This window comes from Gopherus evgoodei, chromosome 5 (assembly GCF_007399415.2).
Source record: "Gopherus evgoodei ecotype Sinaloan lineage chromosome 5, rGopEvg1_v1.p, whole genome shotgun sequence".
Taxonomy (NCBI): domain Eukaryota; kingdom Metazoa; phylum Chordata; order Testudines; family Testudinidae; genus Gopherus; species Gopherus evgoodei.
The window spans coordinates 86,662,258-86,688,444 of NC_044326.1; the positions used below are offsets into that span (position 1 = coordinate 86,662,258).

Here is a 26,187-nt window from a genome sequence, read left to right on the forward strand (position 1 = left end):
CCTTCCTCCCTCCCTTCTCTGAAGCTGTGCCTAAATTCTACTTCTGTGCTTTTCCTTCTTTTTTTACATATACACCACTTTCTTTCTTTTTCCCCCTCTATGGCTTTTCTCTCTGTGTTCTGTTCACTTTGTCTTATGTTTCACCTCTTTCCTTAAACCTTTTTCTAAAGTAGAGCAGCATGCCTTTCCCCTTCATTCTATATTTCTTCTCTCTTCTCTATGTTCATGTTCTTTTTGTGGCCTGTCTTCAATCTTTCACCTGTTCTGTACTCTTTTCCCTCTTGTGTTCCCCTTTCTTTGGTCCTTCTCCTGATAAGTTCTCCTCTTCTCCATATGCAGCCTCTGTTCCATGCCTTCCATTCTGTGTATGTGCATGGGGGAGAAATAACACACTACACTACTGTTGTGGTCTCTCCCTTTTCCTTATCCCGGTTGCCTGCTTCTCTGGTAAATCCCCATAAGTTTCTTGTGGCGGGAAATCTGGTTGGTCTGCTGATTATGTAAGTCAGGCAGTTGTTTAAGTCTAACAAGCACTATTAAATGGGGCTGTAGGAAGAGAGGCTGACACCTGTGGCAGTGTGTGGCTGTAAGGCTGTTTGTTCCTCCCTCTCCATTTTCCAAAAAGACTTGTGATGCTGCATCACTGTTGACTGACTTTTTTTTTTCTTTTTTTCTTTTTTTTCAGGTTTTGAGTGAGGCTAAAGTTCTCCTAGCCATGATTAGCTTAGTCCTTGTATTCCAGCAGAATTTAAACTAAGATAAATAGAGCTCTAACTTTGGCAACGTTAACTAGTCATTAGCTGTGCAAACAATAATTAAGTTTGTGATGGGCAGCAACCAAGCTGTTCTCTGAATACATCACTTATGTAAAAATCCTTCTTCCCTTGTGCAAGGGGAACATTGCTTGTTACAGGTGCTCCTGCATTTGATTTTGTGCTTATATTGTAACTACAGGTTTTTTTAGAAAACATTTTTGTGGTTATTTAAGGCAAAAAGCAGGGGAAAGGGAAAATTACAAGGGATCCCATGTTACTTAGATGTGTCTCAGCATGAAAAGAAAAAAGTAATCTATAGATTTGTGGACTAAAGAAATACAGAAAAACAAAATACTATACCATTGTAACACAGCCAAATTAATCACATTAATACTGTTCAATATTTGAGTATGGTATTATCCGATAGTTGTATCATGCTATTTTCCAGCATTTGTGTCTCCCTGAAATATGATGTCAGTGGTGAAAATGAAAATTATTAATTTCAAGCATATATAAGAGTTCATTAGAATTCATATTGCATAAGTTAACATTCAGCAATATGAATTACAACATATCAATCACCAAAATTATACTACGTGCTTTACAGATCATAAGAAGACAGTTTTCAAATGTTCAGGACCTAGTTTTTCACCAACATTCCACAGGTTCAAAAGAGAGGCTCTGGTATCTGTGTACCAGCTCCCTCTTCAGTGCTGGCTTCTCCAAACAGTCATTTTAGGAAAATGTGGTCCATCCATCTTGCCTGAATCAAAAAGCTGAATTGGAGAAGGGGGAGAAATATCCTCTGAGTTGTAGCGCTAACAGCATTTTATACTAAAAGCAGGTTTAATACTATATTTCCATTTTCCTTCTTCTCCAGAGCTTGCATAGGGATTCTGTATCTCAGGGGTCCCCAACCTGCTGCCTGCGGGCGCCCTGGCACCCGCGGGAGCATTTAAATGCGCCCACATCCTGGCCAGCAATCGAGCATCTGCCGAAATGCTGTCAAAATTCATTGGCATTTCGGCGGTGACAACTCTGGATGACGCTGCTTGCCACCGCCACGGATGCTCGACCGCCACCACGGTCCTTCGTCTGGTGCCCGGCAGACGAAAAGGTTGGGGACCACTGCTGTATCTTGTTTCCAGTCAAGTATCTTGATACTTAATTTAAGCATCTTTACAATTAAGTCCTCTGTATATCCTACCAACTCATCAGGCTCCCTTACTTTAAGGATTCTCACACCTAGATTCCAAGTCTTCACATGGTTTTACAAGTTCTCCAAACATCTCTTAGGATAGTGGGCTATACTTGACATTTTACCATTTACTTCCATTAGTTCAGGATTGATTCTATTGATCAGGATTGGTCCTCATTTAGTTTTATTTATTTCTCCATTGTAAATACATTAGTGGTAGTAGCAGTAGATTATCTCCGTTTTAGTGTTATTTAAGTGGACATCCATTTTAGCTGAACAAGTAGAGATGACTTTTCTGATATGATGTCTGCCATATTTCTCCATTACAGAGATGACTAGTATTGTAGAGTATAAATGTTATTGTGTACTGCAGCAATACTTTTGCATATTTTCCTCTTTTTCAACCTGTTGCTGTAGTGCTGTCTGTAGCTTCGAAAAGTCAACATTATATGATTTTCCACAAGACTTCCTCTTGTATTTTATTTTAAATTTTGTATTCTGGTGCATAAGAATATTAGACATCTACAAATACTGATCTAACAAAAAAAAATCTTTGTTAAAGCCAAAGCCATTTGCAAGGCATCTTTCACCACACTTCTCTTTTCTTCAGCTATTTATCTGTTTCAGAAAACCTTAAGAATATAAGAATTTAGGAACTGTGGTGCAGGATCAGAATTATGAAAGTCTTGTCCTAACCCTTAATAGTTAGAGATTGGCTTAAGCCCTAGAACATGAGATTTTATATCCTTTCCAAAACTTTTTTTTTGCATAGACTATTATAACTTTTGATATTCCTATTATTCACATAAGTGTCCAATCAATCTTAGAATACTGATGTTGAATTTCTTGATATGAATTACACACATGTTTCTAAAGAAAATAATTACAGGATTTGAGCTTTTGATTAGCAGTTATCTTTAGTCAGAATTCCTGCTGATTTGCCTTGTGACTATGTTAAGTTTTATGACATTGTGGGGTACGGGCAGGAGCTATGATGTATATTTTCTTTCCAATTTTGAGTTGTCTTTATTAGCTTTATATTTGATAGTCCAATTAAAGAACAATTGTGAAACACACCTTTAAAAAAAATTAAACTCAGTGCAGTTACTTCTCAGAGGTTCTCAGAATCTTTTGTAGTTGGCTGCTGGTTTCTGTGTGAATTACCAAACCAGTTGAGCTAGAGTCCTGGCATGAAACCAAATGAAAAACACAGTTCTTTTCACTGTAAACATGACTATAAAGCAGTAATATTTTTCTCAGCTTCGTTTTGATGGTATAACAGAAGAAAATGAAATTGAAACATACTTTTTGTGATATTGTCATGGAAGAAAACAAAAATTAAACACAAAAATACTTGGAGAGGAAAATCAGAGGATTTATATCTTGGCTAAATGGGCTGTCAGTTTAGCTAAGCTGCTAGATGTTTGTGGGAACTACCAAACCAGTTCAGTTAGCATTCTGGCATGATCCCAGATGAAAATATAGTTTCTGCTTCTGCACACATGAAAGACGCATAAGATTCTCCTTGTTAGACTCTTTGTGCTAATGGAAATAAAACATAGAGCTTGAAAAACAAATGAATAATAAAAATAAGCAGTGATATTTGATCCTTTTTTATTCCTTCAGGCCTATTTTTAACATTTTTCAGTGATGCATGTCACTGTTACCTCATTATCAAGTATTGTGCTGAATGGGGACATCATAGCTTGGCTCTTGGGATACATTTGGTTGCAAAAAGTGCTAGTTCAGCTTTGGCTTGCTAAAATAACTCAGTAGTCATAGTGATCCCACCTCTGCGTGCAGTACTGTACGTATAACTGCATTCAATAGGGAGCAAATGCATTTTCACTTACTTTACACTAAGTTTAATAAGCTTGTGCACATTGCCAGTTTGGAACTCAGTATTTATTGGGAGTGGGGAGGAGAATAAGTATATTTACCGAAACACAAGATCAGCAGCTGCTTTGTAAGGGCTCCTACTGGATACTATTCATTTCATTCTGAGGCAGGTAGGGAAGGGAGTTCAAAGAGAAGCTGTGTGCCACCAGTAGAAATGCCTCTGTGAGTAAAACGAGCAGAGTTTATTCTAATGGGTGTCCTCTGGCTGGCTGACAAAAATGCTAAAGGTGCTGTTGCTCTTTGGTTCCTGCCACAGAATATTTTTACATTTAATGCACCTCATATTGTTTTAATGGTATTTGATCAGGTCTGGGATTGTTAGACTAGAGGATGGGATTCATGGAGCATTTAACCATCACAGATTTAAACTAGGCACTGGCATTTTATTTTTATTTGCACTGGTTGCATGTAATTTAACAAAGTTTTAGATCAGTTGCATAATTATACCTTTTCAAAAAGAAATTAGAAAATGTCTTATGGTTAAGTTTTAAAAAAAGAAAAAGAAGCAGGTAGTAATACTAAAATGGAACAATAACTATAATCTGTTAAACAGTACTGTAGAGCTGCTTGAAATGTAGAAGTAGGAGCATCTTTTGTGGTAAAGAGAAGATATGGTAAGTTAAGGGAAAATATGAATATTTTTCAGAACAGAAAAATCACTGATACAGTGAATTAAATACTAGTGAGTAATACATAAATAAAGCTATTTTTAGAAAACTTGTCTCCCATTTTATTTTTTTTCCATTTTTTTTCTTCATAAATGTTCAGATTATTACAATTACTTTAGAAAAATCTACTTTGGTAATAGTCCCAGACTGACATGCTAATGTCATCACATCCATAGAGGTAGATTACTAGTGTATGAAAACATTTATTCCCTCAGTTGTACTTCTACTCAAAGGCACTGGGCCTAAATTATTTGATTAAGTTTTTGTATCTTATAAAGTTTCCCAATCTGTTATACATGTGGCTGGTTGAATAATTGAATTTTAAATGATGACAGTCAGCTTTTGATTAATACTGATACATAGTTGTATATTTTATCCTTTTATAAAAATTTCCCTCTGGTTTGCACAGCTGTGGGCATCTCATGGTTACGTCAACACTGCAGTTTCTGCATAACATCCCTAAGATTGCAGCTCAGGTAGGCATACCCATGTGATTGCAGCAAGGCATACCCATGCTAGCTTTAATCTAGATGCAGTGGTGTGGGCTCCAGTGCATGCTGTACAAGCCTGTCCAGAACCATGGGTATGTACTTATGTTGGTAGTCTGTGCCGCCATGTCTTCACTGCTTTAACGTGCTGAAAGCTAGTGTGGGTTTGCCTACCTAAGCTGCAGCTGTGCCTCCGATTGCTGTGTAGACATACCTACAGAGAAAGAAGTAAGAACTAAAAGTACAAAGATATTATACAGACAAAAAATAATAAAATGTGATGCAACTTTTTTATGGAGCGGAGTGTATGGATGTTTTGCAATGATCGCATGAATGGAGCTGAACATGCACTTGCCACCGGGTATAGTGTTCACTGTTGAACTCGTGACTAATCCTATTGACTTCAAAAAAACTAATTCCAGGACTGGATCTAACAATAGGGTCGGGCCCAGTATCTTTAAGGCCTTGCATTTGATATTATTTTATTACCATCGTGCCTCGGAGGCACAGTCGTCATGACCCAGGACCCCATTGTGCTAGGCACTGTACAAACACAGAACATAAAGATGGTCTGTGCCCCAAAGAACTTATAATCTAAATATAAGAAGAGAGACAACAGTTGGTAACAAACATAGAGGTGAGTACAAAAAAATAAATAGAATTGGTCAGCATGATAGTGGTCTAAGCATACCAGCTGCCTTTTTTTTTTTAAGCATCATGGAAAAAGAGTTTTGAGGAGGTTTTTGAAGGAGAATAATGAAGTGGCTTTGTAGATGTTTATGGAGAACTCTCAAATATGAGGGACAGCATGGAAGAAAGCACAAAAGTTCTTTCAAAAGTGTTTTGAAATTTTAACAAATGAGTGATGTAGGCTGGCATCGTGGAATCAGGAAGCAGGAATCAAGATTGCGATAGTGAATAAGAGATGATAGTTAAGGTAGGGATAGGCTCAGAAAAGCCTTAAAAGTGAATGTTTCAACACAAGCATCTTGTGTTTGATGTGATAAAGAAGGGGGAGCCAGTGGAAGGAGGCAAAGACAGAGGTACATTCTCAAAGAAGTAGGTTAGGATAATGATCTTAGTAGCAGCATTTTTAATGGCTCTGAAGGGTGAAATTGCATTTGTCAAGGCCAGAGAAAAGGTGCGAGATGATGAGAACTTTGAGAAGAGTTTTAGCTCTGTGGGTGGGTAGGAAAGGTTGTATCTTAGGGATGTTATGTGGAAAAAATTGCCAATATTTAGTCATAACCTATTTATTTTGATTTTATTATTTTTTTGTTTCAATTTTGTCTTCATCACATACTCTGTTTTAAAATAATATGTACGGTATCTCAGTGCAGTCCATCCTGATGTTAAGGGAGACATATTAGAGTGTTTTCAGCTACAAGTGCAGTGCCTTTGACAATATTTCAATCATTAGTTTATAATGGTGGTTTATTGTCAAAGGCACTGTACTTGTAGCTGAAAACACTCCAATATGCCTCCCTTAACATCAGGAGTTCTTTGGCCTGCGTTAGACAGGAGGTCGAACACTGGATTATCATAATGGTCCCTTTTGACCCTAAAATCTATGAACCTTTTTGTCCAAGTCCTATAACTGGCTAAGAAATTGAATTCACTGTAATGTAGGGCTAAACATTGGCCCATGCTGTCCCTTCCCATCTTAAAGACTATGAGAGTCAGTGAAGAGGAGGATCTCTGCACTTAGTTCATCCCCAGTCATGTCAGCATTGCACTTTTGCTCCTTCCCCCAGAATAAACTGTGGGTTCAACTCTCAAATCTGGGAAATATCCTAGATCCTAAGGCAGCAGTGGGCAACCTGTGGCCAGCGGGCTGCATGCGGCCCATTAGGATAATCTGATTGCAGGCCGTGTTTTTTTTTTTCTTCCTGCCTTTGGCCGTCTGCAGGCATGGCCCCAGCAGCTCCCAGTGGCCGTGGTTCACCATTCCCAGCCAATGGGAGCTGCGGGAAGCGGTGGGCTGCAGGGACTTGGAATCGGCTTGCTCCTGGGTTTCTAGGCACCAGTTGGATGCTTCAGGCTGACATACTAACCTCCAGATATGAAGTAGGATGCCTGAGTTTTGGAGTCCAATGCAAAGCCTCATATGGAAATTGTGTCTTTTTTAAAAAATAAATGTTTGGCCTAGATGTGGAAAGATTACCTCCTCTCCCCTCCACCCCCAGCCATCATGGAATTTTGGAGGTTTGTGGAATGTTCCTACAAAAGGTAGGAATGATGGGAAAAGACTCCCACTTAAGTTTGTAAAATAACTTTTTTTCAGGTCTGGGCTTTTATCAAAATAAAATATTTTGATCAACCAGAAACAAACAAAAAAGGCTAATTTCATTTTATGGGAAATTTCCAGGGTTGTTTTTGTGTGTGGGGGGGTGTTTTGTTCCATTGCCTTGCTCACATGGGGAAAAGGTGTTTTTTATGCTCTTTCACCTCTCCCCACTTCTTGGATATCTACATAGCATTTCATCTTTAATACCGAAGATGTTGACAGAATCAGTTCACGATCCACTGCAAGTTGGGAGAGTCATCTAAGTTTTCCCTTGAGAGCCACCCTCCCCCAATATTGAACTCATTGATATAATAGACCTTTTAACAGGAATCACAGTCTATACAATGTAATATGTTGACATAATCTGGATCTTTTATTCTCTATGCTTAGATAATATGGTAATATATGCTATGTAAATACCTAAGGTAGAAGTTTGATCAATTTTACTTCACTGTGAGCCAAATCATATACCCTGTGAAAGCCCAAGTAATCAAGAAAATGAGGTTTCTGCAGCAGATGGAGAGAAAAAGGAATCTCCCTCTCTTCCCTCCAGTGAACCACCAGCAGAGCTATTCTGTAGTCTTGCAGCTGGTGGAGCTTCTGTGGTAGTTATTCCCCTATGCAAGGGACAGGGAAATATAGCTGATTGTTCCTCATATTTACAGAACAATCAGTCACTTTACATTATGTGAATGGAAAATATGGAGGGCCCTCTGCACCCTGCATCCTTTCATATAGTGTTAACATATCACTGTTGCTGTCTTCCAACTGAGCATATGCACCAAAGGAGCATAGGGAGGACAGGATTTGCTGTTTAAAAATGTAGTTTCGGTATGGTCAAGTTCACTCTAATAAAGCAGTACTATAACTGAAATATGTAAAAATTGGCTTAACGGCAGGAAGTGGGGAGAAGTGAATTAACAGCAGAGAGAGAGATGTTTTATACTTCTCAGGCTCAGAATTTTTTTGTTAACTGGCTATATATGGTCATAGTGTAATTTCAAAAGTAGCCAGAAGAGAAGACTGAGTCGTGAGATGAGGAAGTACTAAGGTAGAAAAAAAGAGTTACAATGACAAAGTGGTTTGACTAGATTAGACTAATAGGTTGGTAGGTGACTTGTGATCTATGTATAGAAATGGAAAATACTAAGACTAGGGGCCAGAAAGAATTATCTTGTTTACCAAATGCAATATGAGACTAGAGATCATGAAGAAAAATGTATGGGTGAGAGATGATTAAGATAAAAACCTACAAAACAAATCAAAACCATTTTTACGTTTCATATAAATTGAAAAAGGTAACTAGGAAACAGGGTGTATTTATAGAAGCATCAACAATAAATTAGCAGACATCATTATTTCACTATTGAAATGTTACAACAGGGGACAACAAAAATGATTCATGGTTGTAGCAGAATTAATTATTATAAAGTAAGAGAGGTAAGCCTTACTTGATTTTTGTTAATGTATTTGCATTGGGGAAAAAGGAGAGGGGAGAGAGTGTGTCTTAGAAGAACATTTTAGAGATAGAGATGACATTTAGGTTTATTGGTACAGTATATCCTGGATTTAATTGGGTAGCAGCCTGCTTGTATATTTTTCTCCTGGCTCATGTTCCATTGTTGACTGTGTTCTGGTATTGTCATGCGTACTATTGGGTGAAGATGGTTTACATATTAATTTCATTTTCGAAATAATCTTTTTATGCCTCCATCAAGTAAAGGTTGTATCAGATTTCTGTGATTCTCTTGTTCTTCTTTTCAGCCCGAAAGTCCAAAAAGTTGGGAAAATTGAAAGGGATGCATGAAGAACAGCAACAGCAGCAGCAGCAACAGCCACCACCCCAAAGCCCAGAGGAAGGGACTACATATATTGCTCCAGTAAAAGAGCCATCTGTAAACACAACACTTGTTCCTCACCTGTCTGCTATTTCACCAGCGCTTGCTCTTTCACCCTCTATGGTCCTTGAAAGCATTGAGCCTGAAATAGTGTATGCAGGATATGATAATTCAAAACCAGATACAGCGGAGCACTTGCTTTCCACTTTAAACCGCCTTGCTGGCAAGCAGATGGTTCAGGTCGTTAAGTGGGCAAAGATACTTCCAGGTAAGAATGTATTTTATTGTATGTGTTTTCTTTTGAAAATAGGATTTGTGGCTTAATATGCCATTTTACCAACAGGTCTAGGTAAAATTAATCTTCTTTCATACATTTTAAAGATAGATAATATAATATTTTTGCAGGGGAGGAGGCGATAAATATTGTATTGCATAGTTAATGTAATGATTGGTTTTTGTTTTTCTGATTGAAAATTAAAACTTTGTCTTGTTGGTATTAGTAATAACCACCTAAATAAAATAAATGTTGGGTTGCTAGAACTAAGAGTTCTGTTTGGGACTGTATTGTTGTTTAAAATGTGCAGACTAAGAATAGATTTCAGTGCTACAATTATCAGAGGGGTAACCGTGTTAGTCTGGATCTGTAAAAAGCAACAAAGAGTCTTGTGGCACCTTAAAGACTAACAGATGTATTGGAGCATGAGCTTTTGTGGGTACATGCCCTCTTCATCAGATGCATGTGTCTGACGAAGTGGGCATTCACTCATGAAAGCTTATGCTCCAATACATCTGTTAGTCTTTAAGGTGCCACAGGACTCTTTAATGCTACAATTGTTTCATTGAATATTTGAGCTTTTTTCCAGTTTGAGTTTAAGGTACTTCACACTACATTGCACCTGAATGTTGTTTGTAGTTTGTGATTAATCATTTTGTTCTTCAGGATTTAGAAACTTGCCTCTCGAGGACCAAATTACTCTAATCCAGTACTCATGGATGTGTCTATCATCATTTGCCTTGAGCTGGAGATCATACAAACATACAAACAGCCAATTCCTCTATTTTGCTCCAGACCTGGTCTTTAATGAGTAAGTATCTATTAAATTGACCTTTTCAAAGTAAGATGGATAGAGTTCAGATATTATAATATTTTTAAATATATACATGGAATATGAAAAATTCAAATTCCCAATTTGAAATGTGGATACAGAAAGCTGAGCAACTGAAAACTTTCAACAAAGCTACACTACCTCCTTCCAATTTTCTTTGTGTATGCAAGTGCATATAGAAATGTTCCCAAAACAAGGATGTTATGTTGGCTTTGAAATATGACAGATATACAACCCAGATTAATAAAAAACAGTCTCTTTTTGGTATCTACTATAGTTCGGAAGAATATCTCATTTCTAGGAAATGTAAATGTTTAAATTGCAAGTTTTTCTAAGCAGATTCAGATAATGGTTCTTTTGTTAACCGTATACAGCTGCTCAGTGTGTTTTCATGACAATCATAATTGCCCTTCTTTATAGTCATGAAAGAAGCCAAAATGTTTTTTTATAACGAAACATTCCTAGCTGTATGATGCAAAAAAAAAAAAAGAAAAAAACTGAAGGAACTATTTCCTTCCGAGCATGTGCATTCGTTCTTATTTTAAGTTAATATTTTAGTGCTGGTTATTTGCTGAATTAGTGATTTTAATTTGTGCTTGTTTATTCAGAATGGTAGTGTCAGGAAATAAAAATAACAAACAGTCAAATTGGGATAGCATCACATGGTCATTCCAGAAGAGAACTCTATCTAAAAATATGAAAGAGGAACAACCAATAGAACAGGAGGAGTGGTGTGGAAGAAAAACAGGAAAAGAATGGACAAGAAATAGAAACTTCCAACTCAATTCACTAAACCATTCTGAACCATTTCTCTTGGCGAATGTGTTGCAAAATGTTATTGGTACTATTTCTGCATATGCTACAATGCAGACAATTAACATTTTATGTATTATTAGTTATTGCATTGTTTTGTCATCATCAGCCTGAGCCAAAGCCCATTAAAATCAATGAGAGTCTTCCCATTTACTTCAAAAGGCTTTGGACTCAATCCCATAATGGTAAATACCAAAACAGGTTTGACTAAGGGAATGGCATTAGTCAATGGGAATGTGGTTAGAAATATACTTTCAGTCTGTGTGCTGAAGAAATTGAATAGGGAGTTCAAAACTTACATTAGTAGGAATGAATCCCACCTGCAAACAAAAATGTACTTGCAGTTTACAATGAGAAATAATAGTAAAATTAGCATAAACTCTAGCAGTTGAGTTAAAAAAGTATGGATTGAATGAATGGACTATAGACTAGGACTATAAAGTGGATAGAAAGCTGGCTAGATCATCGGGCTCCAGATGTAGTGATCAATGACTCAATGTCTAGTTGGCAGCTGGTATTAAGCAGAGTGCCCTAGGGGTCAGTCCTGGGGCCAGTTTTGTTCTGCATCTTCATTAATGATCTAGATGATGGGATGGATTGCACGCTCAGCAAGTTCACGGATGACACTAAGCTGCGGGGAGAGAGAGAGAGATGCTGGAGGGTAGGGATAAGGTCCCTAGTAACCTAGACAAATTGGAGGATTGGGCCAAAAGAAATCTGATGAGGTTCAACAAGGGCAAGTGCAGAGTCCTGCACTTAGGATGGAAGAATCCCATACACTGCTACAGGCTGGGGACTGACTCACTAAGCAGCAGTTCTGCAGAACAGGATCTGGGGATTACAGTGGATGAGAAACTGGATATGAGTCAACAGTGTGCCCTTGTTGCCAAGAAGGCTAATGGTACCTTGGGCTGCATTAGTAGGATCATTGCCAGCAGATCGAGGGAAGTGATTTTTCCCCTCTATTCGGCACTGATGAGGCCACATCTGGAGTATTGCATCCAGTTTTTGGCCCTCCACTGCAGAAAGGATGTGGACAAATTGGAGAGAGTCCATGGAGGGCATGAAAATGCTTAGGGGGCTGGGGCACATGATTTAAGAGGAGAGGCTGAGGGAATTGGGATTATTTAGTCTGCAGAAGAGAAGAATGAGGAGGGGATTTGATGGCAGCCTTCAACTACCTGAAGGGGGGTTCCAAAGAGGATGGAACTCGGCTGTTTTCAATGGTGGCAGATGACAGAACAAGGAGCAATGGTCTCAAGTTCCAGTGGGTGAGGTGTAGGTTGGATATTAGGAAAAACTATTTCACTAGGAGGATGGAGAAGCACTGGAATGGGTTACCAAGGGAGCTGGTGGAATCCGCTTCCTTAGAGGTTTTTAAGGCCCATCTTGACAAAGCCCTGGCTGGGATGATTTAGTTGAGGTTGGTCCTGCTTTGAGCAGGGGGTTGGACTAGATGACCTCCTGAGGTCTCTTCCAATCCTAATATTCTATTATTCTGGTTTCATGGGTTTTATGCTGCAGGTGCTAAAATAAATGTCCACAGGAGTTGCAGAGGCTGAGATTAGGATCAGATCAGTGAAAGGTACTATGGACTGCCTGCAAAAAAACTCTACGGATATGCAAAAAGAGCTAGCTTTGTGAAAAAATAAGATGAATGATCTGAACTGCTCTAGACTGAACAATATACTTACTATAATGCTAACAAAATCAGCATCCCACAGGTATTTTTTGGACGTTGGAAGATGGAACTGAAATTGTAGATAGATTAAAAGCTTCTTTTTGTACATCTACAGTACGAAATTAATTCAAATTTATTTTATTCAAATTTTGGGAAGCGATTTTATACATTTGATGTTGTGTGTCTCCACTAAAGCACGTGAATTTGGTGAAGTGCATCCACAGTACCGAGGCTAGCATCGAATGTCAGAGCGGTCTACTGTGGTAGCTATCCCACAATTCCCGCAGTCTCTGCTGCCCATTGGAATTGTGGGTTAAGCTCCCAGTGCATTATCGGGCAAAAACATTCTCAGGGGTGTTGCTGGGCGTGTGCTATCACTCACTTCTCCCTCCGTGAAAGCTACGGTAGACGCCATACTACCAGCAGACTGTGCAGCACAGTGAACCACCTGTCTCCTGGCCTCGCATGTCCTCTCGTCTTTCTATCTACTCTTTCATCTAACCATTTCCCGCCTTTTTTCGGCTACCATGAACAGAGCCACACAGCTTCTGCCGCTTTTTCCGTGTTATCTGTCCTGGGCTCCCGTGGAAGCTACAGAAGGCAACAATTCCCTGCTGTTTTTCAGCCATCGTGAACAGAGCCGCACAGCTTCCGCTGCAAACTCTGCTCTTCCGCTCTTGCAGTTTTAACGAGTTTCCTGACTCTGTGAAAGCTACAGAAGACAACCATTTACTTACTGTGGCAGAGCTCTGACCTTGCTCCCATGGGCCCTGCGCTTCTAGGTGGCTTATGCTAGCCTCAGTGGCTCACTGTGACCCTCACGTAGCCCTTCTCTCTCTAGGGCCAGAGTTACAGTCTACTGAGTCCTTTTCATCATAGGCCTGCAAGGAGGTTGGTGAGAGAACTCCCACAGTCTCTGTTCAGCCTCCCATCCTGACAGGGGTTTGACTTCCCCTTCCAGGAGATGTTCTTGTAGTGGTGGGTTGGGGGGAACCCGGGCCCGCCCTCTACTCCGGGTTCCGGCCCAGGGACCCTAATAGTAGCAGTTGTTGGCAGCCAACCTTTCACTGCCAGAGTTGCTACATTTCCCTGGGCCACTTCCCCACAGCTCTCCTGCTTCTTGCTTCTTCACCTTTATCTTAGGGCTCCTTTAACGATGGTCTGAGGGTGTCTTCAGTAACCAGTCCTTCAGCTGCACTTCCTCGCCTCTGGCTTCCTGGCTCCTCCCTGTCTGACTGAAGTGAGCCCTTTTTATAGTATCAGCAGGGCCTTAATTAGAGTCAGGTGGTCACATTAACTGAATGGCCTCACCTGACTCTTTGCAGGTTAATTAGAGTCAGGTGTTCTCATTAGCCTGGAGCAGCCCCTGCTCTGGTCAGCCAGGGAACAGAAAACTGTTAACCCAGTGGCCAGTATATCTGCCTTCTGCTATTCTGCTGTACCCAACTGGCCTGGGTCTATCACATTACTTTTATCAGCCATCTTGAACCAAACAGCTCATTTTGCGCCTTTTTTCCAGAACTACTCGTTCAGGCACCATATCGCGGCAAGCATGGATCCCGCTCAGATCTCCGCTGCAGTTTTGACCATTGTAAATACCTTGCACATTATCCAGTACTATGTGCAGTACCTGCAAAACAGGGTGAGGAAGCGACGACAACGCAGTTACTATACTGATGAGGACATAGACACAGACATTCCTAGAAGCATGACATGTGGCAATTGGGAGATCATGGTGGCATTGGGCCTGGTTCATGCCGTGGAATGGCGATTCTAGGCCCGGGAAACAAGCACAGACTGGTGGGACCGCATAGTGTTGCAGGTCTGGGATGATTCCCAGTGGCTGCGAAACTTTTGTATGTGTAGGGCCACTTTCATGGAACTTTGTGGCTTGCTGTCCCCTGCCCTGAAGCACAAAGACACTAAAATGAGAGCAGCCCTCACAGTTGAGAAGCGAGTGGCCATAGCCCTGTGGAAGCTTGTAACGCCAGACAGCTACCGGTCAGTCGGGAATCAGTTTGGAGTGGGCAAATCTACTATGGAGGCTGCAGTGCTGCAGGTAGCCAGTGCAATCATTGACCAGCTGCTGTCAAGGGTAGTGACTCTGGGAAATGTGCAGACCATTGTGGATGGCTTTAATGCGCTGGGGTTCCCTAACTGCGGTGGGGCGATAGACGGAACACACATCCCTATCTTGGCCCTGGCACATCAGAGCAGCCAGTACATAAACCGCAAGGGGTACTTTTCCATGATGCTGCAAGCACTGGTGGATCATAAGGGACGTTTCACTGACGTCAACGTGGGATGGCTGGGAAAGGTACATGTCGTTCGCATCTTCAGGAACTCTGGTCTGTTTGAACAGCTGCAGGAAGGGACTTACTGCCCAGACCAGAAAATTACTGTTGGGGATGTTGAAATGCCTATAGTTATCCTCTGGGACCAAGCCTACCCCTTAATGCCATGGCTCATGAAGCCATACAGAGACACCCTGGACAGTAGTAAGGAGCAGTTCAGCTATAGGCTGAGCAAGTGTAGAATGGTGGTAGAATGTGCTTTTGGACGTTTGAAAGTGCACTGGCACAGTTTACTGACTCGGTTAGATCTCAGCACAACCAATATTCCAATTGTAATTGCTACTTGTTGTGTGCTCCACAAACTCTGTGAGAGTAAAGGGGAGACGTTTATGGCGGAATGGGAGGTTGAAGCAACTCGCCTGGAGGCCAATTTCGCACAGCCAGAAAACAGGGTGATTAGAAGAGTGCAGCAGGGCACGCTGTGCATCAGAGAAGTTTTGAAAGCCAGTTTCATGACTGGCCAGGGTATGGTGTAACAGTTGTGTTTGTTTCTCTTGAAGTTACCCACCCTCTTTATATATGAAAGGAAATAAAGTCTAAATTGTTTAAAAACTGTTCTTTATTATTTGTTGCACAACACATTGAGATAAATTAGAAGGCAGACTGGGGGAAGCGGGGTGAGTTAAGGGGTTGGAAGAGGAGGGAAGGATAAGTCGAGAAACCAAATCAAAAGTTCATAGCTTCCCTCCTCATGTTCTTGGGCATCTGGGTGAGGAGGCTATGGAACTAGGGGAGGAGGGAGGGCGGCTATACAGGGGCTGCAGTGACAGTCTGTGGTCTTGCTGCCTTTCCCGCATTAGATCCATCATACAGCGGCGCATGTCAGTTTGCTCCCCCATGAGCTTGACCATAGCATCCTGCCTGCTCTCATTGCGTGCGTCCTTCCTCTGTTCTTGTTCCTGTAATGCTTTATGGGACTCTGCAATTGTTTGCCTCCATGCATTCAGCTGGGCCCTATCAGTGCGGGAGGACTTCATGAGCTCAGCAAACATGTCTTCCCAAGTTAATTTTTTCCTCCTTCTAATCTGGACCAGCCTCTGGGATGAAGTAGATAGGGGCCACGTTGAAACATTTGCACCTGTGGGAGGAGAAAAAGAGGGTAGTATTTTAAAATATACATTTCAGAGAACAAAGAGGACACTTTGGTATGAGTAAGCCATCACACACAGCTGGGCAACAGAATTCAACTTGCAGGCAGCCTAGGGGCACACAGGGTTCTGCTTCTTCTACATTCATTTCAATGTTTTCAAACTGCTGGGATCCCTTTATCATAGCAAGCAATGCCTGGTGGCTTTTCCATGAAGGAGGGCCTGCAGGCTCTTTGGGATGATCACTTCATACAACTCCCCGCACCCACCACATGGCACCGATGAGGCTCTGAGCAGGGATGAGTCCTTTAAACAATATGCGAACATCCCCTGCCCCTCACTGTGTGGCTCCGACCAGGCTCTCACTCACCAGAAGTACCTTCTCTAGGGTCCTGGTCCAGGAGCCCGCACTGGAAGTGGAGGGAAGCTATTGGCTCTAGCGTTAAGCATAGTTCCTGGCTGGGGGGGGAAATGGATTCCCCACTTGCCGCCTGTGCACTGTCCTCTTCCTCTTCTTTGTCCTCCAATGACTCTTCCTCCTTGTTCCGTGCAACCCTCCCCCCCCCCGCAAGTGTCCACAGAAAGTGGTGGGGTAGTAGTGGCATCACCCCCCATAACTGCATGGAACTCACGGTAGAAGCGAAATGTATGGGGCTGTGACCCAGAGCGCCTATATACCTCCCTGGCTTTTTGGTACGCTTGCCTGAGCTCCTTGATTTTTGTACGACACTGCTCTGTGTCCCTGGAGTAGCCTCTTTCTGTCATGGCCCTGGAGACTTTAGCGTACGTTTTTGGGTTCCTTTTTTTGAAATGTAGTTCTGCCATAACAGACTCGTCTCCCCAACATGCGATGAGATCCAGTACCTCCCGTTCAGACCATGCTGGAGCTCATCTGCGAATCCGGGACTGCATGATCTCTTGTGATGGTGGACTCTGCATGGTCGCCTGTGATGGTGGACTGTGCTGACAGTCACCTGTGCTGATGGTGACCAAACAGGAAATGAAATTCAAAAGTTCCTGGGTCTTTTCCTGCCAACCAGGCTAGTGCATCAGAGTTGAGCGTGTTGTCCAGAGCAGTCACAAGGGAGCATTCTTGGATAGCTCCCAGAGGCCAATAACATTGAACTGTGTCCACAATACCTTTAACCTGGGTTGCAATCTAGATTTAAGCGCTACTCCACTTGCTGAGGTGGAGTACAGAAATCAATTTAAAGAGCCCTTTAAATCAAAAAAGCCGGTTTGGTCAGGTATACAGAATCATTTTTTTTCCAAATTAACTCAGCTAATTCCAAAGTAACAGACTAGTGTAGACCAGACCTTTGTTTAGGATTTGTTGACTATTAAATAAATTGATAATTATGATAGTTTGATAGATTATGATAAGATACCATGGTAATAGCGGCCTTTGAACTACCTAAGAAAGACAAGTCCATATAAATTCCTTGTTCAGCACTAGGGGCATAAATTCTTGGGAGTGAAGAAGTACCTATAAAATTGAATGAAAATATCCATTTAAATAAACAGAAACAAAAATATTTAAGCTTGAAAGAATTAACCACGTCATGCTACATTAGAAATCATTTATACCCTGACCTGGGAATTCTGATCCAGGTTTCTTGACTACCAGAATAGTGCTCTGTTCAGTAGGCCACACAGCCAGGACGATACTTATATCTTGGCCTATCCTGTCATGGAGGGGTGGACACTTTGTTTTGATGAACAATTAATAAAAAATAGTTAAATTAATATAACTGAATAAAAAGGAGGGTGGTGTCAATCCCAGAAAGTGTATGAGACGCATGAGTGAGTGAGGAACAAAGTATAGTATATACACAACTAATGCATTTTTGTTCCTTATAAGGTAAAATAACTAATGTAATAAGTTTGTTAGTTTTTAACAAATTGTTTTCTTTGACATTCAGAATATTATCTTTTCACTTTTTTCTTAAATACTGTGAGCAAAAGGAAGTTCTACATCTGAAAATGTTGGAAATGGTGTGATATGGCGACTGTTTTCTGTGACTCATTTCTTATTGCTCTGATGGCTGGCTTACAAGAAATGATTAGCAAATAAGAATCTCTTGTTACTTATCTGTTAAGTACATCCTTTAATCATCAAAAATGTATTCCACAGGCCCCTCCATGCCTATATTTGATTTGATTTCCATGTAAGGGTTACGCAGGACTAGAAATATTTGCCCACCTTCACCAGCCTCTGGTGTATACCTGAATAAATGTACCGTGTCTTTATGAATTATGCACATATTCCACCTCTTTGACTGTGCTTAGAGAACAAGATGTGAGCCAAGTGATAAAAGGAAGATAAAATGCTTTTCAACTATGTCTCTTAATGTGTTGTGGAAATTTCTAAACACTTTAAAATTGGTATTAATTAAACCAATGCTATATATTTTGTTCATGTGTGTGCATATGTACTATATGTACACTGCTTGAATGTGTATATTACACAGCACAGGGGTCATCATTAAAAGAAAATATTCATAGAGCATTACTTTATCAGAATTATTTTCCATTGTAAATCTAGTGAAAGATTGTGCTATATGTGGTGCAGCATAGTGGTTACTATTGGTAAATGTTGACTTAAATGGAAATCACTGTATAAGTAATACATAGAAAGAATAAATGATGAATGTGGTGCAGTATAAAGTTTTTATCAGCAGCATGCCTTTCAGCTGGCCATATTTCTTACGTGTAGTGAAGCTTTTACGATGCATTTTCCCACCATAGACAGGAGGTCACATTTCAAAAGCACTCAAGTGACATGGGGGCTAGATCTGCAAAGGGAGTCAGCCCTGACACTGCTGAGCTGTTTGGCATCCTAGCTCACGCCTGTGCCCCAACAGCCTTCTTGAAATATACATTCTGCCCCCTATCTCAGCTGCAGGGTCCAATCTGGTAGCCATTCTGAGAGCACACCTCCTCAGGGCGGGGGGAACATCTCTTGGATACCCAGTAGCCCAATGGTTAGGGCACTCATCTGGGTTTGGGAAAGTTGCATTAAATGATTAAATATATATTGGGCTAGAGAGGGAAAGTGAGAGCATGACTCTATAGCCCAGTAGTCAGGGCACCCAGATGGAATATGGGAGACCAAGTTCAATTCCTTACTCCAAATCAGGTAATTTGAAGCAGGGATTTGAAAAAAGGTCTGCCATATCCCAGGTGAGTGCCCTGGCAATTGGATAGAACGATAGACTCCTGAATGGATAGGCGCCCATTTTCCTTTGACAGGTGGGTCTTAGGTTCTGCCTCTCTCCTCAGCATTTTTTATTGGCTGGCTTTGGCAATTCATTACTCAGCATGCTGACATCTGAGAAACCCATTCTCAGGTGCCTAACTCTCCCCAAGCATTATATAGGGAGCCTAACTCAGGGCTGAGAATTCCAGTGATCAGCACGGTCCCTAAAAGTTAAGCCTTGTAATACAAAGTATTGCAGTTCCTAAGTCACACTGTGGATTCAGTCATTAGGAGCCTAAAACTTTGGTCCAGAGCCTCATAGGTATTTAGGTACCTAACTCCCATGGGTTTCAATGGGAGTTAGGTGCCTAAATGTCTTTGAGGATTTGGACCTTAGATGTAGGCTCCTAAGTCATTTAAGCACTTTTGAAAATTTTACCCAAAGTCTCTGTTTCAGCCATCTGTAAAATGGGCATAATAATTTACATCACAGGAACTTTGAGAGGCTTCATTAGAGTTGGGAAAATTCTCTGACACTCTTATAAAAGACATTATAGAAGTATAATGTAGCAGCATTGAAACGATAATGTATAAACACAATGTATTAGTAGCTATAACTAATAAAATACTTTATACTTTTCCTTGCTCCTCTGATGCTTTCTTGGTTTTCATCTGCACTGTAGGAAATAAAGAGAAATACTGTAAAAATCGTGGGTATATACAAGTTAATGGTCCAGATCTTAAAGTTTTTATTGAGTTCTGTCTATTTACTAAATTCATTCAAGGATAATTTTGCCTGAGCAGAGACTTGAGGGTTTGTCCAATAAAAATACCTCTAGATGCCACAGAGGTACCAGGAAGTGTGCTCAGTTCACAATAAAATTGAAAGGTTAAAGTGAAGTTGAAGGGAAGAAACTAAAAATATAATTTTCACTAATATTTATCTAAGATATCTGTGATTTCCAGTTCCACCACTGGAGCTCTGCTATTAGTTCACACAGTCACCATGTTCAGTCAGTTACAGTAAGAAAGACTCATTAGAAGGTAACTGAAGCTGCAGCATAATTAGAGTTGACATACATTTTTAAGGGTTCAGTAAAACATACTATTCCAGCTGGTATTTTAAATTGATAAGAAAAAGAAATTATTAGCCAATTTATTGATATTGGAATGAAAAAATCTCTCTAGTGAGTAGTAATCCCTTTAGTCTATGACTTCAGACAATATATCACACTGTTAGCCACTGTTCTGAGTTGTTATGCAATATTTTTGCATTATATAAATTTAACTCTTGTCCATATAAAAACCAATACGTTCATTTCCATATACAAAGCCCAGTGCTCAGTGTAAAGCAGAACACTAATTTTCAGTAAAATAGAACTTCATTTTGTATAGCATCCTTTATACTAAACACTTTGTGGCTCCCACAATTGCAAAGTTTGAAATAATGAAAGTGGAGTAAGAGAGGAATTAGAAACATTTTTCAGATGAGGTTTGAAAATGGATAGTGAGCAGATGAAGAGGAGAGATGAAGAAAAGCTGTTTCAGATTTCAGGAGCTGCCAAGGTGGCTCCTGCACTAACAGTGACAAGATTATGTGACTGGGCAGAGGATTTGGCAATACTAAGGAACATCAGAATTTTTAAATTAAAAGCTAGTAAACTGGAATTTAATTGTAGCTATGATTTTATTTTAAATCTGATTTTTATTAATTTTACATTTTTTTAGACAATGTATGTCCTGTTTACTTTTTATTATGTCCGTGACATCCTCTCATAGAATATTCGTGGAACCGGAGACCATTAGGATTAGTGTTGCATAACACGCTGTAATAATACAACTACCTCTGTGTGACCTTTAGATGCTGAAGCCTATAATTCTTCCTGGTATTCTGATTTCTATAGTAACAGTAAGGAGGATAAATGCAACTAAATACGCTGCATATTTAAGAGCGCCAGATATGTTTTGACTATACATGTTTGGGAGGAAAAAAGATGATTCCTTAGATTTTCAATGTCTATCAAAAACAATTACTAGTCCATTCAGCATTTCGCATGGGGTTGAATATAACCCCAACAGTACTGATGCTAGTCTAGATTTCAAGCTATTAATCCAATAGTGTCCAATTTTAGCACAATTTTGTAATCTTTTAAATCAAACAGTCATTAAGTCCCCTTTTCTTTCCTTTATTGTCTAGACACTTGTTCTTATCAGTTTGATAAGATTCATACTTTGCCAATAAAAGGCTAAACCTGTGATCACTGATCTGTTAGAGGATCAGCAAGCATGTTTCTGTCTGTAATTTATCTGCTTGTATATATCTCCTGTCAAGAGAGGACTTGAGCTCATGAAATCTGAACCATCAGTGCAGTGAGAAGTGGGTGTGGACATGCACAGCTTTATCAGTGATGTTTGAATACATGTTAATTCTTTACTTTCCTTAAAGATCAGTTCAGGTCACTTTCTGAAATAAGTGTATCAAAGCATTTAGTTTTGTGTACAGTACAAAAACCAGTGTCATTCTAATGAAGTACACGAAAAGGAAACCTGCAGATTTATATCTGATACTGTTATAAAAATGCAACAAACAGTAGTTGCTCTGTAGGTTTTATTTCACTGGATGGTCTTTGAGAATAGTTATTGGTCAAGCAAAGCACGGTCCTGTACTCAACTAGATGGCATTTCTGTGTCTGTCTTTCTGTTTGTCTGTAAATGAAGTAACTTTTGAATGCCACAGCCGACTGATGCCAATTTTTAGGTTTAAATATTTGGATGATTTTAATTATTTTAATGTGAATCCTAATATGAATTTTATCAGAGTTAATGTGCTTTAAAAATGGAAAGTGATGTGATGTTACATATAAATTGATATGATCCTTGGCAATGTAGAACAAATATCTTTACTTTCTCGAGGGAGAAACTTAATGTATTATTAATGTGATGGTATAAGAGTACTACAATGAAGACATATTCATTTAAAATCAGGGGAATGTATTTTTGTTCTTATAGTCCAAGTCTTAAAGTCACAGCCCATGCTGGATCGGCATGAAGGGGCTATGCTGCAACAAACTCCAGGAATTTTAGCTGTCTGTTCCAGAAGACTTTCTGTGAGAGCATCTTCCATATGGAGCTCCACTATTTTGGAAGAGGGTACAGCATGCGTTTCCATTCACAGCAGGACAGCAGGGGTGGTCCCTTTTGGGGACACTGGTGCTGCTGGCAATGCTAGCCATGTGTAGAGTCTGTATACCCTAGTCCCACTGTGTCTGGTCCTTCCACTAGGACCAGCAGTAGCTGACAGTTGGCTGTGCCTCCCCTCCTTTTCATAAAAACAGAAGCCTGAACATGAATGGTTTATTGTAAAAGTCATTGTTTTAAAACACTTATCTTCATTTTGCCCAAGCAATGTCCATTTCCATTAAAATAGTGGCAGAAAAGGCAACTGGCAGTCAGCAGCTGGAATTAACAAGAATTCAGCAGCTGCCTGCTACTCAGTTTTTATTTGCATAGAAACAGACATTTGATTGGTGAACGCAATCCTGTGCCAAGTGGGTTAGAATGGTAACTAGTTTAAGAATTTTACCTTCTTTTGAGTGAAGGAAGAGGTTGCTGATCTTATGTCTATTTCCTTGAGAAGTAGAGGAGGAACAGCAGCCAGCAGTTAATTTGTTAATTTCTGTTTACAGGGTTAGGAACTGAAATTCTTGTTTTCCAAAGAACTATAGGCTGCTGCTAGTTCCACTGTTGATAGGTATGTGGTTTCAGGGAGGGCACTTAGCTGAGACCTTAAGGTAGCTGTGATTCACTTAACGTCTGTTCCTTGGACTGCATTCCCCAGGTTTGTCAGAAGGGCTTTCTGAAGAGACAACCCTTATTTTTATAATTCATTCACTTAATTTCAGGTACAATGCAAAGCCTATTTATTTAGCTTAGAGGGCTTGTTGTTGTTTATTCCTGGTAATAACAGTGTAATGGGCTAGATTTTTAAAGGCATATGTGCACTTTTGCATATATGAAGCTCCAGCACACCTAAAACTGGCTCTGCACTTTTGCCTGCACACTTTGGAAAATCAGGCCTTGTATTGAATAAGACCTTTGTGGGCTGTGGTGCAGTATATGTTTAACATTTTTGTAAATAGCACCTTGTTACTATTATAAGCACTGCATAGATTACCAAAGTTGTTGTTTTAGTATACAAGGAGAAAAGAATATATTACACCAATATGTTGCTTATACACATATAGAAACAGGGTGTTTTGTAGATAAATAAGATATTGTCTCTGACCCAAAATGTTTATGGGTAAATTTAGTTATAACACTACCAGAGATAGCAGCATACAGTGTGTAGGGGGAAGTGGGAGGACACAGTTTACACTAATAAGTTCATGTATTTACTTAGGTTAGTATATACACATGTTGTTGATTCCTTTGCTTGTGTTAAATATTTTCTTTGTTTATAAACAAAAGTTGTCATTGGTGACAGCTTCTTCAGAATATTTACATTTTAGTGGCCAAGCCCATAATTTTACAATAAAGGGACTGGGGTGGAAAAGGAAAATAAAGCAATAGATACCTGCTTGAATCAGCATAATTTCTAAGAAATAAGAAACTGGAACTCTTTCATGCAAGAGAATGAAACACATATGCAGGGATTTTAAAGCTGCAATTTTAATAACTTTTAACTTTAAGGCGGGGGAAGGGGGTGGAGGGACTAACTCCTATAAAATACCAGGTAGCTTCTTGGACCTAAGACAATGCAAAATGGCCTCCGTGCTGAATAACCTATATTCAGGGTTGGGCCTCACAGCCCAATCCCTAGCATTGAACTCACTTCAGAATTCTCTCATTTGACTGCCTCTTCAGTTCATAGAATCATAGAATATCAGGGTTGGAAGGGACCTCAGGAGGTTATCTAGTCCAACCCCCTGCTCAAAGCAGGACCAATCCCCAACAAAAACATCCCAGCCAAGGCTTTGTCAAACCTGACCTTAAAAACCTCTAAGGAAGGAGATTCCACCACATGTCTAGGTAACCCATTCCAGTGCTTCACCACCCTCCTAGTGAAAAAGTTTTTCCTAATATCCAACCTAAACCTCCCCCACTGCAACTTGAGCCCACTGCTCTTTGTTCTGTCGTCTGGTACCACTGAGAACAGTCTAGATCCATCCTCTTTGGAACCCCCTTTCAGGTGATTGAAAGCAGCTATCAAATCCCCCCTCATTCTTCTCTTCTGCAGACTAAACAATCCCAGTTCACTCAGTCTCTCCTCATAAGTCATGTGCTCCAGCCCCCTAATCATTTTTGTTGCCTTCCGCTGGACTCTTTCCAATCTTTCCACATTCTTCTTGTAGTGTGTGGCCCAAAACTTGACACAATACTCCAGATGAGGCCTTGCCAATGCCAAATAGAGGGGAATGAGCAAATTCCTCGATCTGCTGGCAGTGCTCCTACTTATACCGCCCAAAATGCTGTTACCCTTCTTGGCAACAAGGGCACACTGTTGGCTAAGATCCAGCTTCTCATCCACTGTAACCCCTGGGTCTTTTTCTGCAGAACTGCTGCCTAGCCACTCGGTCCCTAGTCTGTAGCAGTGCATGGGATTCTTCCGTCCTAAGTGCAGGACTCTGCACTTGTCCTTGTTGAACGTCATCAGATTTCTTTTGGCCCAATCCTCTAATTTGTCTTGGTCCCTCTGTATCCCATCCCTACCCTCCAGCATATCTATCACTTCTCCCAATTTCATATCATCTGCAATCCACACCATCCTCCAGATCATTAATGAAGATATTGAACAAAACCGGCCCCAGGATCAACCCTTGGGGCACTCCGCTTGATCTGCCAATTAGACTATGCCAATTAGACATAGAGCCATTGATCACTACCTGTTGAGCCTGACAATCTGGCCAGCTTTCTATCCACTTTATAGTCTATTCATCCAGCCCATACTTTAACTTGCTGACAAAAATATTGTGGGAGACTGTATCAAAAGCTTTGCTAAAGTCACGGACTAACACGTCCGCTGTTTTCCCCTCATCCACAGAGCCAGTTATCTCATCAAAGAAGGCAATTAGGTTAGTCACTTACCACATGGTCCAGATCGGAAACTTTAGTGTCCTCAGCTCTGCTGCTGTTCTGAAAAAAACAGTATTAATTCAGCTGTAAATAGTTCACAGCTTTATTCTGCTATCAGCTCTTGAATCTCCCTCCACCTACAGAGGTAGAAGCTTACTCCAATAGAGCTCTTGCAACGATCATAGAGCCTCTTCAGGACGTACCTCTCCTAGACATCTGTAAAGTGGCCATGTGGTTTTCCATCCATACATTTGCAAGGCATTATGTCCTGGTGCAGGACTTGGCTGCTGATGCCTCTTTTGAGATAGCGGTTCTCTGCTCAACCCTACCATCCTCATCCTCATACGTCCCCCCTATTTAAGTGCTGTTTGTCAATCACCCACAGTGGAATACAGCAGGGGCCATCACTCAAAGAAGAAGAGGAGGTTACTTACCTGTAACCGGAGGTTCTTTGAGTTGTGTGGTCCCTATCTGTATTCCACTTTCCACCCTCTTTCCCCACTGCTTCGGATCTTACGAGAAGCAATTGAAGAGACTATCAGTCCACCCTGTCCTTTATCACCTTGGTTGGAGGCATGAGGTGAGCCAGGGTGCATGCCTGGACCAACAGACACTACTTTCAAATTCTCTGACTCCGGGTGCCTGGTGCGCATGCGTAACCCACAGTGGAATTCCAAATTTTGATCAAATACTTTTTTTTCAATACTTTTAGAGTAGAGGATCTGCCTTTGTTGTTTGATT

At 40.5% G+C, this 26,187-nt stretch overlaps 1 protein-coding gene across 1 annotated transcript in view; it reads left to right on the plus strand.

The window, feature by feature from the left end:
* Window positions 1-26,187, plus strand: part of NR3C2 (nuclear receptor subfamily 3 group C member 2) — a 265,632-nt gene that overhangs the window by 211,035 nt on the left and 28,410 nt on the right. The window contains 2 exon segments of the mRNA XM_030563606.1: window positions 9,060-9,401; window positions 10,074-10,218. Of these exon segments, the coding sequence (XP_030419466.1) occupies window positions 9,060-9,401; window positions 10,074-10,218 (487 nt within the window).